The 17,138-nt window shown below is 41.8% G+C and overlaps 2 protein-coding genes across 7 annotated transcripts in view; both read left to right on the top strand.

The window, feature by feature from the left end:
• The window catches only part of pdlim5b (PDZ and LIM domain 5b), a 79,736-nt gene extending 69,861 nt beyond the window's left edge, over positions 1–9,875 (top strand). For 5 of the 6 annotated variants that reach the window (XM_084047756.1, XM_084047755.1, XM_084047754.1 and 2 more), the window contains 6 exons: positions 316–479; positions 5,899–6,082; positions 6,712–6,892; positions 7,515–7,635; positions 8,112–8,227; positions 8,426–9,875. In XM_084047756.1, coding sequence (XP_083903882.1) covers positions 316–479; positions 5,899–6,082; positions 6,712–6,892; positions 7,515–7,635; positions 8,112–8,227; positions 8,426–8,515 — 856 coding nt within the window. In that variant the 3' untranslated portion in view covers positions 8,516–9,875. The remainder of the gene's footprint in view (positions 1–315; positions 480–5,898; positions 6,083–6,711; positions 6,893–7,514; positions 7,636–8,111; positions 8,228–8,425) is intronic. The other variant, XM_084047752.1, reaches the window with a different exon arrangement.
• A 1,518-nt stretch (positions 9,876–11,393) lies between these two features.
• The window catches only part of LOC311038316 (bone morphogenetic protein receptor type-1B-like), an 86,213-nt gene continuing 80,468 nt past the window's right edge, over positions 11,394–17,138 (top strand). Inside the window, exon 1 of the mRNA XM_084047766.1 lies at positions 11,394–11,500. The gene's annotated coding sequence lies outside the window, so the exon portion shown is untranslated. The remainder of the gene's footprint in view (positions 11,501–17,138) is intronic.

Raw genomic sequence — 17,138 nt, 5'->3', positions numbered from 1 at the left:
GTTCATGTGTGTTGTGCGTGCGTGCGTGCGTGTGTGTGCATCTGCTTGCGTTTGTACATTCATTTGTGTGTGTGTGTGTGTGTGTGTGTGTGTGTGTGTGTGTGTGTGTGTGTGTGTGTGTGTGCATGCATGCATGCATGCATCTGCGTGCGTTCATGTGTGTTTGTTTGTTGCAAAATCCATTTTCTCTTTGAGAGTTTAAAAATACATCTTTCAAAATAAAATGTTTACACTCATTCAATGAACACAATTTTGCAGTGTGCTTATGTGTAGTGATCTGTGATCCATATGGAGTGACTCTTATTTATTCCCTAGTGAAGTGGTTGAAGACGCCACTCCCGGCACCCATGTCTCGTCTCCAGCAAAGACATTTTCCAAATCGCCTGGGGCCCCAAGGAATGGCAACGCTGTGCCTCCATCCATGTTCAAGAGCCCTTCTGCAGCACAGAGCAAACCCTGGCAGGCCGGAGGTCCAGCAGGTACAGTCAACACACCCACACACCTCACCCTGGCTCAAAAGTAAAGTTCAACAGCACTAGTTGGTTCTTTCTTCTGTTTGTTAGTGTAGCGTTCATTATACTGTACTTGTTTGATTGTATGATAGTGCATCACAGTAATAGTGTAAAGCTTGTTGTAACTCCCGAGGTGTGAGTTTTGATCATTGATTTTAGTCAACAAGCAATGCCATGCTTCTTTAAGGGTGTGCCATATTCACATTTGACCTCTTCAGCTCTGGCATCCCAATGTTTGGGCATGTCATTATAGGTGAACATTTTCAAAAACGTTTCTATATTTTTCTAAATGTTTTATTTAAAAAAATGTAAAAACTAGCAAAACAGACAAAGTAGATTGCCTATTTTTTCTTTTTGCTGAACAACAAAGTATGTTGGACTTTCATGCATGGACTTCATGGATTTCATGCATGACTTCTTGATGCAACATTTCATTACAGAAAATATTTAAATAATGAAATAACTATAATCTAAAAATGAAGGTCTCCCCATTAAATATCAGGGATATGTGTTTTCAATCTATATAGAATTTGAAGTTGAATGGGCTTATATAGGTCGGGGGCTTGTCTGATCAAATACTGAATCAAGCAACTTCAGGCTTGTTTCATCTCGGTATGGAGACTGCAGATGTTGACTTGACAGGCGTTACTGCTGGAGCTTGTCAATCTGTAGTTGCTTCTTTTGGTCTCTAGAGGGCAGCGCCATGCTATAGTAAACCCTAATTTCTCAGTCATTACTTTTATAGCAGATAAGATGTTTGATACTGAGTCGTTCAAGCTTACGAGCTCTATAAAATGAGTGCTGTTCAGCTAATGAGCACAACTTAAGAGCTTTCACCTCCACTATCGCTTAGTTAAATGGATTGTGAAATGTATAGTTTAGTTTATTTTGATCTTATTTTACAGGAGGCTGCTCTTTAAGCAGGGCTATAATCCAGGTCATGAGATCGGAGGCCGCTCAGAGTAAATATTTAAGAGGCATCAAGCAGGGGTCTTTACCATTAGTAAGACAGTAGTATGCACTCATACTGTGCAGTGGTGGAAGTAAAAGTAGCAATTCCACAGTGTAGAAATAGTCTGTTAAAAAAAAGTCCTCTATTAAACATTTTGCTTGAGTAACAAAAGTATTGGCATGAAAATGTACTTAATGTACCTAAAAGTACTCATTATGCAGGATGTCCCATTTAAAAGAATCTTTCACAAATACAGAATGTGTCGTGTTGTAGATCGGTGTGGAGTACAATATTTGCCTCTGAGATGTGGTGGAGTATAAGTATAAGTAAGTAAGTAGGTTGGAGAGTCTATCCCCGTTACAATATGCTAGACCACTGGGAGATGGATTGCTGAGATGGAGCGCCACACCTACCATCAGCTCACAGTAGTTACCCAGTACTTACTGCACAACTTGCTGCACCCAAGCCACGCTACTCATACGCTGAGTTGGTGGTGCCCAGGATTGAAACCCATGGCCTTGTGGTCCAAAGGTGAGAGCTCTACCGACTGAGCTACCCGGGACAGGTCAAAATGTGTCAACATCTTTCAAAAAGAGCTAATGCAGGCCCGGGCGGCTGCTAATGCTCGAGTTCGAGTCCCGTTCCCGACGACCTTTGCTGCTTGTGACTCCCCATCTCTCTCTCCCCATTTCAGTCTTCATGTCAGTCTACTGTATTCTATCAAATAAAGGCAGAAAAAGGCCCAAAAATATCTTTAAAAAATAAATAGCTTATGCATCGCGATGTGTAGATCGGCTATAGACTAAGTGGAGTGGAGTAAAAGGTACAATATTTGCCTCTGAGATTCGGTGGAGTAGAAGTATAAAATGCTGGACATTTCTTTAATACTCAAGTAAAGTAAAAGTACCTCAACGTACAGTACTTGAGTAAACGAAGCGTACTTAGTTACTTTCCACCACTGATACTGTGCATACATGAAAAGATCCAGTATGTTCTCTCTGCAGTGGTGTGGGTGTGGGGTGTGGGGCTAGTGAGGTCCCCTGCCTGCCCAACCTAACCTCCCTCCCTAGAGGCTTTTAAGTAATGACCACTGAAAGGAGCCATAGGGTGAAAGTAGCAGAGACCATAGTCGGGTCTCTGTGAGATGCTTTATGTATCAGATTAACACTCATTTGAGCTCAAGTAAACAACCACATTGCTCATACTGACCGTGTGGAAGTGAGCCAAATCTTGCCAGGAAGTATTTGCGTGCATTAATAATATTTGGCCTCTGTTAAGAGGTATGAACGTGATAGATCGGTAGGAAAAACACCCTAACACCCTGTATGTACTGTATCTTCTTATGTGTACAGAAATTGTATGACCAGAGCTTCTGAGTTCTAGCATTTATTGGTTTTACTAAGTCCAGAGGTTTTAAGTGGTTAACCGATCTCTGTCATTTTAGATTTCATTTTAGATTTCTTTGACTATTAAAAAACAGCAGATCTACAAACTCATAGCGCGGCACTCTGTGCCAATGCGTTCCCGGATTGAATGGGTTAAAAAGCCCAGTGCCCCATGCCATGCAGTGTGAGAGCTGCAGGGCCATCTGTGTATAGTAAAAGCAGAGTGACAGCAGCGTTGGTGACAGACCAGAGTACTTCCCCCAGATGTTTATCATGTACAGATAAGACTGTTGCAAAGGATGAGTCATCCCATCATCCCCATCATGCCTCTTCTCTGTCAGTTCCTGTCTATTCCATAAAACATCAACATCACCGCCGTCCGGCAGAAACCTTGTATGTGAATATCATTGCCGTCGGGCAGAAACCCCTTATCTCCATATTTTAACTTGTTGTGTTTTTTTCATAAATGAATGCCCTGCTTGATCATACTACTACAGCGTCACACAAAAGTATCAAAAGTAGCAGATCTACAAGCTCGAAACGCAGGGCGAAGCGACACGTTTTAAGCTTGTCGATGTGCTATTTTTTTATTTGAATCCTGAAAAGTAACAGTTTTGGACATGAGGTTTCCACCCGACAGAGACGATATTTCAACATACAGTATGCCCTACATTGTCACACAAGAGTGTTGCACAGAAGAAGTGAAAATAGCTGATCTACAAGCTCACAATGTGTCGCAGCACAACGCATGAGCTTGTAGATGGCTGTTTTTGATTTTTTGAGTCTGTGGATTTTTTATAAATGTTGAAATGAAAAGTATTGCCAAGAGCTTGTGACTAAATAACAGCTACTGTATTTTGGATCCATTGGAACACAGTTTTCCTTTTCCTGAAAAGTAGCGGTTTTGGACATACAGTGTACAAGGTTTCTGCCTGACAGCGACAACATGGCTCCTGTCCTGTCCTGTCCTGTCCTGTCCTGTCCTGTCCTGTCCTGTCCTGTCCTGTCCTGTCCTGTCCTGTCCTGTCCTGTCCTGTCCTGTCCTGTCCTGTCCTGTCCTGTCCTGTCCTGTCCTGTGACTCCTGTCCTGTCCTGTCCTGTCCTGTCCTGTCCTGTCCTGTCCTGTCCTGTGACTCCTGTCCTGTCCTGTCCTGTCCTGTCCTGTCCTGTCCTGTCCTGTCCTGTCCTGTCCTGTCCTGTCCTGTCCTGTCCTGTCCTGTCCTGTCCACCCTTGTCCTGCTCGATGCTGTGGCCATGCAGCCATCGACTGAGTGAGCTGTGAGCTAAAATGACCAGTGTTACCAGACCAGGGAGGCAGAGAGGGGTTGACTGGAAGCAGAGTTTTGAGCAGACGGGCCGTGATTCAATTAGAATGTGGATACAGATCTCCAGTCTGTGCCTGCAGCCTGTCACAGTCACACGTCTTGCACATCATGGCCATTCCTCCTGCCTCCTTATCTACGCTCCACATCGCTTCCATCTAGTGGTGGTGGAAGAAGAAGAAGAAGAAGGCCTGCAACTATCCATTATTTCTTTAGTGATTATTCTATGGATTACTTTTTCGATTAACCGAATAGTTGAGAAGCAGGTTTTTAAAATGTATTTTAAAATGTAGTATATTTCAACAAATCAGTAAACATTATTATATAATTTGTCACATAACGGCGTGCAAAAATAGTGAAAATAGCTGATCTACAAGCTCACAATATGTCGCATCACCACGCGTTGTGAGCTTGTAACTTGTAGTCGTTTTTTAAAACTTTTTAAAGTAGCATATAATTACAGGCCCAAAATAGGGATCGATTATTAATCGATTATTTTGTAATTATCGTGTCGATTATCGATAATTTCTTTTAATTGCTAAAATGTATTGGTTCTATTAACTGTTGCACCCCCAGGAAGAAGAACTTAGATTTTTTTTTTAAGTAGCAATACCACAATGTAGATATATATATTTAAGTATTGGCATCAAAATATTCTTGCAGTACCAAACATAAAAGTGCTATTATGCAGACTGGCCCATTTCATCACTTTAACGTTCTGAATCACTGCTCTATATTATGAGGCCAGGTTTTCTCTGTAACCAGTTGTTCTCGTCGCTGCCCCTCTGTCACTCTCCTTCTCTTCTCACCTCCCCGTCAGTACCTGGTTATGTTTATTCAGTCAGTTTGCTCTTGGTTATGAGGAAATAGGGGAGAGGGGGGGTGCTCTTGACTGTTGACCCTCTAGTGACTAGTCCTTGAAGATGGTGCCCTCTGTCTCAATACTGTCTCTGTCCTTCTTCCCTTTGCCCCCCAACTGTCCCCCCCGATGGACGCTAACATTTTGACCTCCCTCTAGGAAGTATTTTTTCTCTTTTTATGAGAGGTGGAGAGGAGAGGAGAGGGATTATTTTTCCAGGTGTCTTTTCTGTCTCTGGGAAAGTCTTTTCCCCTCCTGTGAAACATTGATCCATTGTTTAGCCGCTGCGGTGTAGATGTGCCCAGCTGTTCCATGCTTCACACATGGATGATAGAGAGAAGAATATTTGACACCTGTATACTGTGCACACCTGTTTTTGTAGGGGAATGCAAAGTCACTTTGACAGTTGATGCTAATTATACTATTCAGATACATGTTGGTTACTTCACATACCTTATGCTATTTAGACAGACATTATACTCTCTGCTTGTCCACAAATGCTATGTATGTTATTTAGATAGATGCTAGACACATGCTCGGTTTGATGTTTACCTGTTATCCTAGTTATTTGTAGCACTAAATTGTTTTCTTTGACTCGTTTCTTGACTAGGGTTCATGCCTTCTTGCACTTGTAACTCGCTTTGGAGAAGAGTGTCTGCAAAATGCAGAGATTGTAATAATAATAAGTGACATCATCATCATAATATATTATTTATTGTTGCTATGCCTCATTTGTGTTTTATATTTTGCAAAGATGTGATACACTTGATGTGTCGCATATAGCTCAAAATGCTGAGCTAAGTTTGCTGTTTGTTGTACAGTATTTAAATAATCTGACCAACGCTTTCATCTTCATACTGTATCTTAGGTTTTCCTAAGGGAGGGCCGGCTCCTTCATTCGGCAACATTACCAACACTACTGTCCCCAAAGGCCCAGACCGTCCCATCCCACAGCCACACCAAAAGGACCTGGACACTCTGGTGCAGAGGGCTGAGCACATCCCTGCTGGCACGCGGACCCCCATGTGTAGCAAATGCAACAACATCATCAGGTAAACAACAGCATCAAGCCTGACGTATACTGTATATAGTCGTACGACAAGCTAATTTCAGCATGGGACACAAGATAAATTAGGCATCAGTGTTCATTTAAAACAATATCAAGTTTTTCGATAATTGTTTTTCCAGTGGAAGTGCTGGAATTCAGTGCATAATATACTGAGCTTATTTTTTATTTTAATTTAATCTTTTTTTCACTTTTAACATTGTTCGGCCAGTAGATAAAATATAAATTAAAGCTGCAATCCACAACTTTCATGTCTACCTGAGACTCAAACCGGATATCCTGCAGAGACCAAATGTGCCACTGTGCCAATAAGAAGTTCCCACTTGGTTAGGGGAAATATGTGCTTACAACCTTCAGGCAGTACTACTTGTCAAACAGTAGTTGTCCTACCCAACACAAGGGTCTACATTTCTCAATTGAAGACTAGAAAGACCACATCCAACCACTGCAGAGGTGCTAGTTATATTGTATTAACACACTCTACCATACAGATTGGTTAAAATAACATTGTATTCATTAAAATAAAACGAATACACCTCTTTACAATAAGATTATAGAAAGCTGTACCAATCATTTGGTGTCTCTAAAACTCTGTCCCCTGCTTGTTCTCTGTAGGGGCCCCTTCCTGGTGGCGATGGGCATGTCGTGGCACCCGGAGGAATTCAACTGTGCCCACTGCCATGCTTCCCTGGTAGAATGTGGCTTTGTGGAGGAGAGGGGTCAGGTGTACTGTGCACACTGCTATGAGGAGTTTCTAGCTCCCAGCTGCAACCGCTGTCAGCAGAAGATCCTAGGGGTGAGTGAAGACCACCACTACAAGTATTATTACCATGTGGCATGGCTCCTATGTGGTGGCCGTCTAGTCTAGAAGATGGTCTTTGTGTGTGTGCGTGTGCGTGTGCGTGTGCGTGTGCGTGTCTGTCTGTCTGTCTGTCTGTCTGTCTGTCTGTCTGACTGCCTGCCCGTGGGTAATCTCATAAACCACTGGACCGATCAGTGCCAAATTTCTTGTGCACACTGGCAAATATTTTTCATGGCACTTTATATTCTATGTTTAAAACTTGATTAATTAACCTCCTCTGAATGTACCAAATTAAACTCACTCAAATGCAGCTTTGTAATATATGAGAGTGAACCAGCACATGTACTGGTCAAACACATAAAGGTTAAGCAGGTCAAAGCTAACTTTAACGTCATCATATATCTTGGGGGATCATTATAGCATAACATACCTTTCACTTTATCTGGAATATTTATATATATTGTTTAGACTTGTTGGCACAAATAACAAAAAGTGCACCATGAATCATCATGAAAAGTACATAAAACAGTATTTATTTCAGCCACATATGGAGTTTTCATTAAGATTTAATACGTTATGATTTCACTGTATATGTATTTCTATATTATTTATGCAGGAGGTGATGAACGCCCTGAAACAGACCTGGCACGTGTCCTGTTTTGTATGTGCCTCCTGCCAGCTACCAATCAGAAGTAATACATTTCATATGGAAGATGGACAGCCATACTGTGAAAGAGGTACGAGACCAAGAGCCCTTGCACACAGAGTCTGATGCCATTGTTTTATTGGTCAATCAGTTTTTAATGCATTCCGAAAAAACACAGGAATCTGGTGTCAGACACTGGTCAGACATCAACATCGGACTAGATTAGATTACAGATTCAGAGGAAAAAAGTAGATACATTTAAGAGAAGAACTAGGTGTGTCATATAATGTGTTTGTTTAGATTTTTTTGTCTATTAGTTTGTTTTTGTGCAATTTTCTTTTTACAAGAGATGATTATAACCTTCCTTGAGCTGTACACCAAATTAACTGAGAGTATATACATGTATTTGGTTAAAACTCATTTATACTTTACACTAATGTACTGTGCAGGGGTTGTTTGTACTGTACACTAGGAGTTAGAACTAACACAGTGTGGATAAATTATCACTGAGGATTTCACTTTGTAAAGAAAAGCCACAGTGAATGCTAAAGAACACCTTCTCTGCAGACTACTACATGCTGTTTGGTACCAGTTGCCATGGGTGTGATTTCCCCATCGAGGCAGGAGATAAGTTCTTGGAAGCTCTGGGATTTACCTGGCATGACACCTGCTTTGTCTGTGCGGTAGGTACAAACTCTAAAGCCACTAGGGCAGAAAAAGATATCACTCATCACTGTATACAATTCGGTCTCACAATCGCAACACTGATACCTGTGTTGTTTGCACCTCCAAGACAATGTTGGATTTGGCCATGCCGCCAAATACCTGTGCAATATACGTATGTGTCTCAATTAAAGCATGTTTTTCTCCCCATACTGTAGGTGTGCAGCACCAGTCTGGAAGGCCAAGCATTCTTCTCTAAGAAGGACAAGCCTCTGTGCAAGAAACATGCCAACACTGTCAAAATCTAACCTGCCCTCAGCACTAAGAATGTCCAGGGGCAAGAGTCACAACAATCTGTCCATCAGCTGTTTATATTCTTTTGCCATTTTATCATAAAGGAAACTATTCTGGTTTAATTAATTGTGTCTTCCAGGGTTCGATTAGTAAAAAAACGAGCAAAAAAAAGACATTAACCACTTAAGCCCTGTACAAACTTTGATAAATAGTGAGAATAGCCAATTAACAAACTTGCAATGTGTTTTTTGTGCTATTTTTTTATTCTATGTTATACATTTTATTTTTTTAAAGATTTAGAAAAATCTTGACAATTTGTGACAAATATTGTCAAATTTGCCAGGGTTAACGTGGTTAACATTTTGTATTAAATACACAGTCTTCATTTGTGTTTAATTCAGTCTGACCCGAAGCAGGGATAAAGCAAATCCCCACTGGCGGTCGAACCCTGGACTGTCTATTGAGACGTTGGGTTATGGGTTCTGCTGTAAGCTCTATATTATTTTGGTCATCTTGGTATAGTTTGAATTTACCTTTTGCCTTAATGTCACCCGAGTATTGGTTACGTCAGTGGTTCTCAAAGTGGCGTCCAGGGACCCTCAGCGTTCCTTGAGGGGGTTCCAAAACGGACCCTTACAGGTCTGAGAGGGAGACAGAGTGTACAAGAGGAACCAAATGGACCCTTTTGTACACTCTCAGAGTTATAGGGGTTGTTGAAAGTTTGCAAACCACGTGGTTTAGGTCATCAAAGTACAGTAATTATATCAATGAATATATTGGAAGTATGTCTGAAGGTATATCCCCCTCTCTCTGCAGGGGTCTGTTGGTTTCTATTTATCCTGGGCTATTTATATTGGCTGTAGGTGTTTTGGGCTCTCTGATAGGCATTTTTGCACATTCTAGGTTAGTTTGCCACACTGATAGGGGAGAATGAGAAATGCTATTCTGTTGATCATGTTTATTTTATGATATATAGTGTCATGGTTCAAATCGGTTCCCACATGATGTAAACTTGCATGTTTTTCTTGTTGAAAAAACAAACAAACAATTACAGTACATATGGATCCAGAGACAAAAGAGACACCTTAGAGTTTGCCTTTTTTATGATTATTTCATGTTTCTTAAGTTTATTTTTTCTTCTGAATTTCCATCATTTTACCCTGACATAGCATACACAAAGACAATCTGAGCTCGGCTGTCAATATTCCTTTCTCCTGTCAGTACAATTTCAGTGCTGTTTAAGTATATGCACATACTGTATATGCACATACTGTTTACATTCAGTGCAATGTATGGGGTTTTTATTTCATGGGGGGAAAGAACACACAGTTTTCTTCTGAATTCAAATAAAAGAGTTAAACATAAAGACACTTATGTCATGCGTTTGCACTGTGTATATCTACATTCATTGTAGGATTCATTGTAGAGCCTTGAATCTAATATTCATGAAATAATGGTGTCTGGTGTTAGAATAAACCACAAATAGCAAATGTGTCACTCTACTGCATACACCTTACCATTTGTATTAATTCAAGTATGGACTATGTACTGTACATGCACCCTACTGTATGTTATAGTCAGAGTTTATAGTCAGCAATTTAGGAATTTAAGTGAAATAAAGTGACCGGTATGCAAGAAGCTTTAGTGTGCTCACGCTACCACAATGTGTTTTTATCCCTTTGAATGTATTTGCAATGAAAAATTCAATCACTCAATAAATCAATCATTCAATCCTTGTACAATAGACCTTTTTCCACAGCAGCAGTTTAGAAATAGTAGGGTACAAATCGGTGGCACCAATGATAAGCTTAATTAAGGTTGTGTTCCATACAGGTCAAACAGTGGAGGTGCTGATGTTATGCATGTTGGCATGCTGGAAATACTCTGCTACACTAATGGAATCATTGGTAACACCTGTGTGAGTGTTCCCTACTATGTCATGTAAAACTATGGCATGTTGTGAAAAACTGTCTGTTAAATTAATATGGAAAACTATGGGAACAATGGGAACAACACCCGCTTACTAGGCACAGATGTAGCTATTCCTGGTGACTGGTCGGTGGAGTTTTGACCATGTAATGTAGGGAAAAATCTGAGAGGGTAAAACAAAGATGCTAATGTCTTAAGCCAGTGGTTCTAAATGTGGTGTCCGGGGACCCCCAGGGGTCCTAGGTGGAGTTCCAGGGGTCCCCAGTTAAATTATAGTTATTATGGACCCTTTTCAGAGTTAGATTAACACTGAGGATGTTAAACAGTGTATAGATGGGGTCCTGGAGATAAAAAGAAAACGTATGAAACCAATCAATCAAAGTGGGGTCCTTGGGGTAGTTCCACAGGATCCCCACTCCCAGCTAAAGTAGCTAACCTAGTGTCTCAATTAGCTCCAATCGGAACCTCACCCTGGAGAGGTTCTAAATGGGTTTAGTGTCTCAATCATTTTAACCACTTTATCCATTTATATGTTGGCTATTAAAAAATAGCAGATGTACAGTACAAGCTTGTAGCACGGCATGAGCTTTGTACATCTGCTATTTTTGAATAGCCAACATAAATATGAAACTTGATTTAAAAAAAAAAAAAAAATTAACACAAAACTTCTCTTCTGGGGGTCCTTGGCACAAAACCTTCTCTCCATGGCCAAATATATACATCTATTTGGGGGTCCTTAACGTGAAAATGTTTGAGAACCTATGGCCTATAATGCACATCACACTAGGGTCCTGTCCTTGCAATTAAAGAAGGTTCAGAATGATACAGAATGCACTTCTCCAAGACGACAGAGGTGGGAGCCCTACACACTGGACTGGATTCAGTGGAGTGGAGTCGACACAAGACCAACTAGTCTGAAAGAGCTTATAGCCTAATAGTCCACTTGGGAGAGTCTGCCCGTAAGAAGATAGAGCCGCACAACACATGCAAACACTGCAACTACAACAGAGGACTTGCGTCAAGTTCAAGGCTACAGATCCAACTGGACCCTGTGTTTTGAGGAGGAAGAGGTAGGTTTGTTTTTGCCTTTTAAACAGGGGCGCGCTCTCTCTCTCTCGCTCGCTCTCTCTCACTCGCGGTGTGCGATGCAGTTTTTGAACGCAGCTGTGGCGAGCTTCCATCATATTTGCCTTAATGCCTTTGTCAAAAAATAAAACATAGACACGGCAACGGTTTATTTCTTTGTTTGTTTGTTAGTTTCTCGTGATGGTGTTACTGTTGCTCCTGGCTTCCAAAACGGTGTGTTTTTACCGCATGCACTGAGTTTGATGCCCCCCCCCCCTAGCAGCACCTGGGCGCTATCAGCAGCGGGACCCCCAACACTGAGATTGGAGGAGGCTGCTGTGCTGCTGCTGCTGCTTATCAGCAATTGGCCCAATTATCACCACTCAGTAAATCTTGATGTCACCAATGATAAGGATCAGAAGAAGCTATTTTCCTCTCTATTAGTGGTCTTTAGTAAAAGTATCAATACTGCAATGTAGAAGTACTCTGGTTACAAGTAAAAGTGTGGAATTCAACATTTAATTGAGTAAAAGTACAAAGGTATTGGTATCAACATGTACTTAAAGTACCAAAAGGTTAAAGTACTCATTATGCAGAATGTCCCATTTCACAAGTATTCAAATGTATAAAATGTATACAAATATTTTGAAAATAGCCGATAAAATAGCTGAAAATAGATCTACAAGCTCACAATGCCTTGTGATGCGACGCATTGTGAGCTTGTACAGTAGATCTGCTTTTTTTTAAATGGCCGAAATGTATTTAGGGCTGAGGTGGTTAATGCATATTTTGTAATAATAATCAAAATCTACAAAGTAACGAGAAGTAAAAGTACAGAAAATTGGAAATACTCCAGTAAAGTAAAAAATACTTAAGTACAGTACTTGAGTAATGTACTTAGTTACTTTACACCACTGCTCTGTATTGAGATCAACTCGGGAGTAGGCTAATAGAGACTTATTGGGGTATGATTGAATAATATACTTTAGTAAGCTGATAAGGCTTAAGTCAATCAAGACACTTTTATTAAGCTTTTCTAATAGTTACATATTCAGGCAGAATTAAGCCATGATATGACCTTGTTGAAGTTTAAAATCCTAGAGGTAGAGTTTATGATGACTAAGACACATACAGTAGCCTAAAGCTTTGATAAGTATTTTAGATAATTTTATGTATTCTCTATAATATATTCTATATATATTCTATATAATACAAAAACAGAGAATGGAAATGGATGCTCAATTGTTGCTGGGCATTATTTAAATGGGTGTGGAAGTTGTGGTTTAATAATGCCCTCTCTTATCTAGATCCAGATCTCATGGCCCAGTATACTGGTTGTGTGTGTGTGTGTGTGTGTGTGTGTGTGTGTGTGTGTGTGTGTGTGTGTGTGTGTGTGTGTGTGTGTGTGTGTGTGTGTGTGTGTGTGTGTGTGTGTGTGTGTGTGTGTGTGTGTGTGTGTGTGTGTGTGTGTGTGTGTGTGTGTGTGTGTGTGTGTGTGTGCGCGTGCGCACGTGAGAGAGATTATAAACATTGTCTTTGTGTTGTAGTTCTGTGACTGTCCTGGGCATGACGTTAAACTGCCCCGTTGTAACTACCATCGTCAATGTAGTAGGTGCAGTGTGGTTGCATTTGCAACTTCTGTGAACTATGTAGCTTGCATACAAGAAGGCACTTCTCACCGGTGGAATCTACCAACAGCCGACGCTACCTGTGTGTGTGTGTGTGTGTGTGTGTGTGTGTGTGTGTGTGTGCGCGCACGTGAGAGAGATTATAAACATTGTCTTTGTGTTGTAGTTCTGTGACTGTCAGTGAGCATAGCATACACAACCCCCCATTGCCAATACATATTGTGGCATGGGGTCAATGGGGACATTTGACTGCTGCTGAACTGCTCTTTTAAAGAGTGACACACAAAAGCCTCTCTATGTTCTGCAGTGGATCACAGAGCTCCAGCAGACCACAGCTGATCTCTTTAACATCACTGAGCTCCATATACAGTTGCTATAACGTTTATATCAGCAGCAGCTCAGAGACAGACCAGTGGCAGCCCTGCCACATATACTTCATGTTGATCTGCGCCGCGGTGTCTTCTCCGAAGAGACCAGCGTGGCCCTGTCTTGTACTTCTACAGAAAGGCCCATTGAAGGAGGGCTGAGTTATGGCTGATTTATGCGATTGGATGGTGTCACATACCGAAAATAGCAGACCTACAAGCTCACAACGCGTCGCATCCGCGACGCGTTGTGAGCTCGAAGGTCTGCTATTTTTGGCGCCCGACGCCGTCGTGTGACGAAGCATGAATCAGGCCTTAGTGTGTGGGCTTAGCATTAACCACAGGGAGAGAGATCCAACTACCACCCAGTCCTTGCCCCGATTCTGCCCCTGGCGGAAACACGGGCCGTCATCAGAGATGCAAAGGATGGGGATGGGATGTCAGGCAGGGCTGCATGCACTCCTGGCAAGCGAGTGTTTCTGTGGCCTACCACAGACTGAAGCATGGAGTGTTTCAGTGTGTTGGGCTCCCTGGCACTTGTGTGTGTGTGTGTGTGTGTGTGTGTGTGTGTGTGTGTGTGTGTGTGTGTGTGTGTGTGTGTGTGTGTGTGTGTGTGTGTGTGTGTGTGTGTGTGTGTGTGTGTGTGTGTGTGTGTGTGTGTGTGTGTGTGTGTGTGTGTGTGTGTGTGCGCGTGCGTGTGCGTGCTGTACCCACAGCGGGCTTGGGAGGTCTTGTTATGGTAGCAGAATGAAGGCAGCCATGCCTCTATGAAAACGGCTGTGATGCTGGGGTCCAGCCAGGATCTACTGCCTGTTGTGACAGTAGTTTGAGGTAACCAAGATCTGAGGTTGACACTACGGCAATCTTTCTTGAATCCTCTGACGACACAACCAATTATACACCATATAGTTATAGATGATCAGACATCATCAGTGATTCTCAACCTTTGTCATTTCAAGGATGCCCAATTTCCTATGCATTAGTCCACTATTTGACAAGATTTATTTATGTGATTTGGTCCAATATGGTTTGTCATTTGGTCCAGAAATCCTTTACTGTCTCTGTACTGCACTAACCTAGCGATAACAGTCAAGTGAAACTGATCAAAATAGCATTCTTTTACATTCTCTTGATTATTTACTTATAATGGTGACTTGATTGGTAACAATGGTGACTTGATTAAGTATCGATAATTTAGCTGGGGACCCCCTGGAACCCCCTCAACGACCCCTGAGGGTCCCCGGACCCCATGTTGAGAACCATTGAACTAGAGAATATCTCCTCAAGGTCAAAGAACCTTATTTATCTGAAATTCAAACTTCCAGACTTCGCAAGTTCACCTACAGTACTGTAAGGGTGTAAAAAGAAATCTGGTCCAAAATTATGTAAATTAACCTGAACAAACAGGGCATTTTGTAACGCCAGTTCCCTAACCATTTCCCATGTTTTTACAATTTCTATCCATGAGAGATTATTGAGCGTTCCTGCATATTACTGAATATCCTGAAATCAAGATTAGGACAGATTGGCGAGGTTTAGAGGAATCAGTTCCCAGCTTTTTATGCTTTGACTTTGAAGCTGGATTTATGCTTTGTCATACGACGGTGTAGTGTGCAGAAAACGGCAGATTTACAAGCTCACAGCATGTCGCGGATTTGGTGCATTGTGAGCTTTTAGATCTGTTATTTTTATGCATGTCATGCCGTCATGCGTCGACGAAGCATGAATTAGACCTGGGCCAGAATGCACATCTGCATCTCAACACACTGTCACAAGGAGGACACCAGCTGGTCTTGCACATGGAGGCACATTAAGGGGTGATCTGTATGCTCTAGCAAAGACACACACACACACACACACACATGCAAACGTACACAAGTAGATATTGGTCCGAGTCTGGGTTTGTCCGCAGGGCTAAACTTAGCAAGCTGCGACCCCTCACCCCTGTTTCCTCCCTTATAATTACAGGAAGTGAGGACAGCCAATCATAGCAGAGAATCTGGGTGCATATTAACGAGCTAAATAGGCCCAGTATTTGTAAGGAGAGGATAAGAAGGGCGGATGAGGGAAGGTGGGGGAAGGGGTGGTTTTCCTTAAACTTTGAATGATGTTTATAAAGAGAGAATGAACTCTGGGCTCAGAGGATAGAAGAAAAAATGTAAAACTAGGTACTGAAGTTCTGAGCGACATAGGTGTCTATCATCGCCCGCTGACTGCTGTTCTATTCATTCTGCAGTGCGGTGTCGGCATTAGACTGTCAGACGGAGTAAGTGTTGGAGCCAGACAGAGACATAGCTTGTCAGAGAGCCAGACCAGGCCTTATAGAGCCCTAGTCAGAGCTTTACCTCCCAGGGGCTTGACAGAGGAGAAGACACAAAAAAAACAGAAGGCAGGATATCAGTATTCTTTCAATGTCTTTTCCAGTCACAAAAACTTTAGCCGGTCTCTTCTTTATGATTCCCTTTAGTTTCCTCTCACTGTGTTTGAAAGGGGGAGTGGGAGTCTATGCGCTCGCATGCACACACCCGCACATGCACTCTCAGACAAGCACACTATACACGCTGATCTAGGACCTAGATTCTAGGTCTAGGAGCATCTGATAGCAGCAAGGCTGTCCGCATGAATGGCTTTTCAATCCATCATTCAATTGCTTCTCTCTGCCAGTGGATACATGTTGTTTCCACACACTGACACTCTGTAGTCCCCATGCACACCCTTACGCCCCAATGGAATCACCACAGATAGCTTAATTTACCACCGTTCTACAACAGTGGCGTCATAGATGCTGCTGCTTAGGATGCTGCACTGCAGGACTGCGCTTTTGTCCAGACAGCCTCACCCCTCTTGCCCCCAGGGGGGATAGAGAGCAGGATGGAGAGAAGAGAAGAAAGAACAACAGATGGATGAGATGCATCATTCTGCTGCTCCAATCCCTCATAACTCTTCTGATGAACTGAAATCAATTTCAACATTAAGACAAGGCAAAGGAGACCATCTACTTCCTATGCTGTAAATGTAATGTGCATAAATGTGTCAGGAAGTGTAAAAATTGAGCCGTAAGGGTGTGCGCATTAGTCTCGACTTGAGTAGATTTATTTATGTAGCTCTTGGAAACCCACCAAATGATTGTATTGTAAATATTTCATCATTACACCTGGAATGAGAGCTTATTGTAATGCAACACTTCTTATGTAAACACTGACACAGTTTCAAATCTTTGGCATGGTGTCTTATTTGACTGAGCCTAGTGAAGAACTGCTTTCACTTTAAACCAATTACTTTCTTAGCAAAAAAAAAGAGTGTTAATCAGTCAGTAATATCCCTCTAAGAGGATGACCTGGGTCCTCTGGTTCCTATCAGCCGGAACATGCTAGAGGAATGTAGCTCATCTTGTTCCACTTTTGATCACCTTGAGGTGATCAAGATCTTGTAAACTTTACTGGATTCTCAAACAACACACCAATGATACACCATAAATAATAGTGCTGATAACCCTGATGGCTAAGTCATAGATAATCAGACATCAGTGATTCTCAAGACGCCCAATTTGATGAGATTTTCTACCTCAGAGATTTGTATCCCTGGGACCCCAATTTAAGAATATCTTTATTGTTAGACAGGATTTGGTCTGGTATGGTCTTGCCATTTGG

The sequence above is a fragment of the Gymnoscopelus microlampas genome (assembly GCF_963454915.1).
Source record: "Gymnoscopelus microlampas genome assembly, chromosome: 21".
NCBI lineage: Eukaryota > Metazoa > Chordata > Actinopteri > Myctophiformes > Myctophidae > Gymnoscopelus > Gymnoscopelus microlampas.
This window is presented reverse-complemented; position numbering and strand designations above follow the sequence as displayed.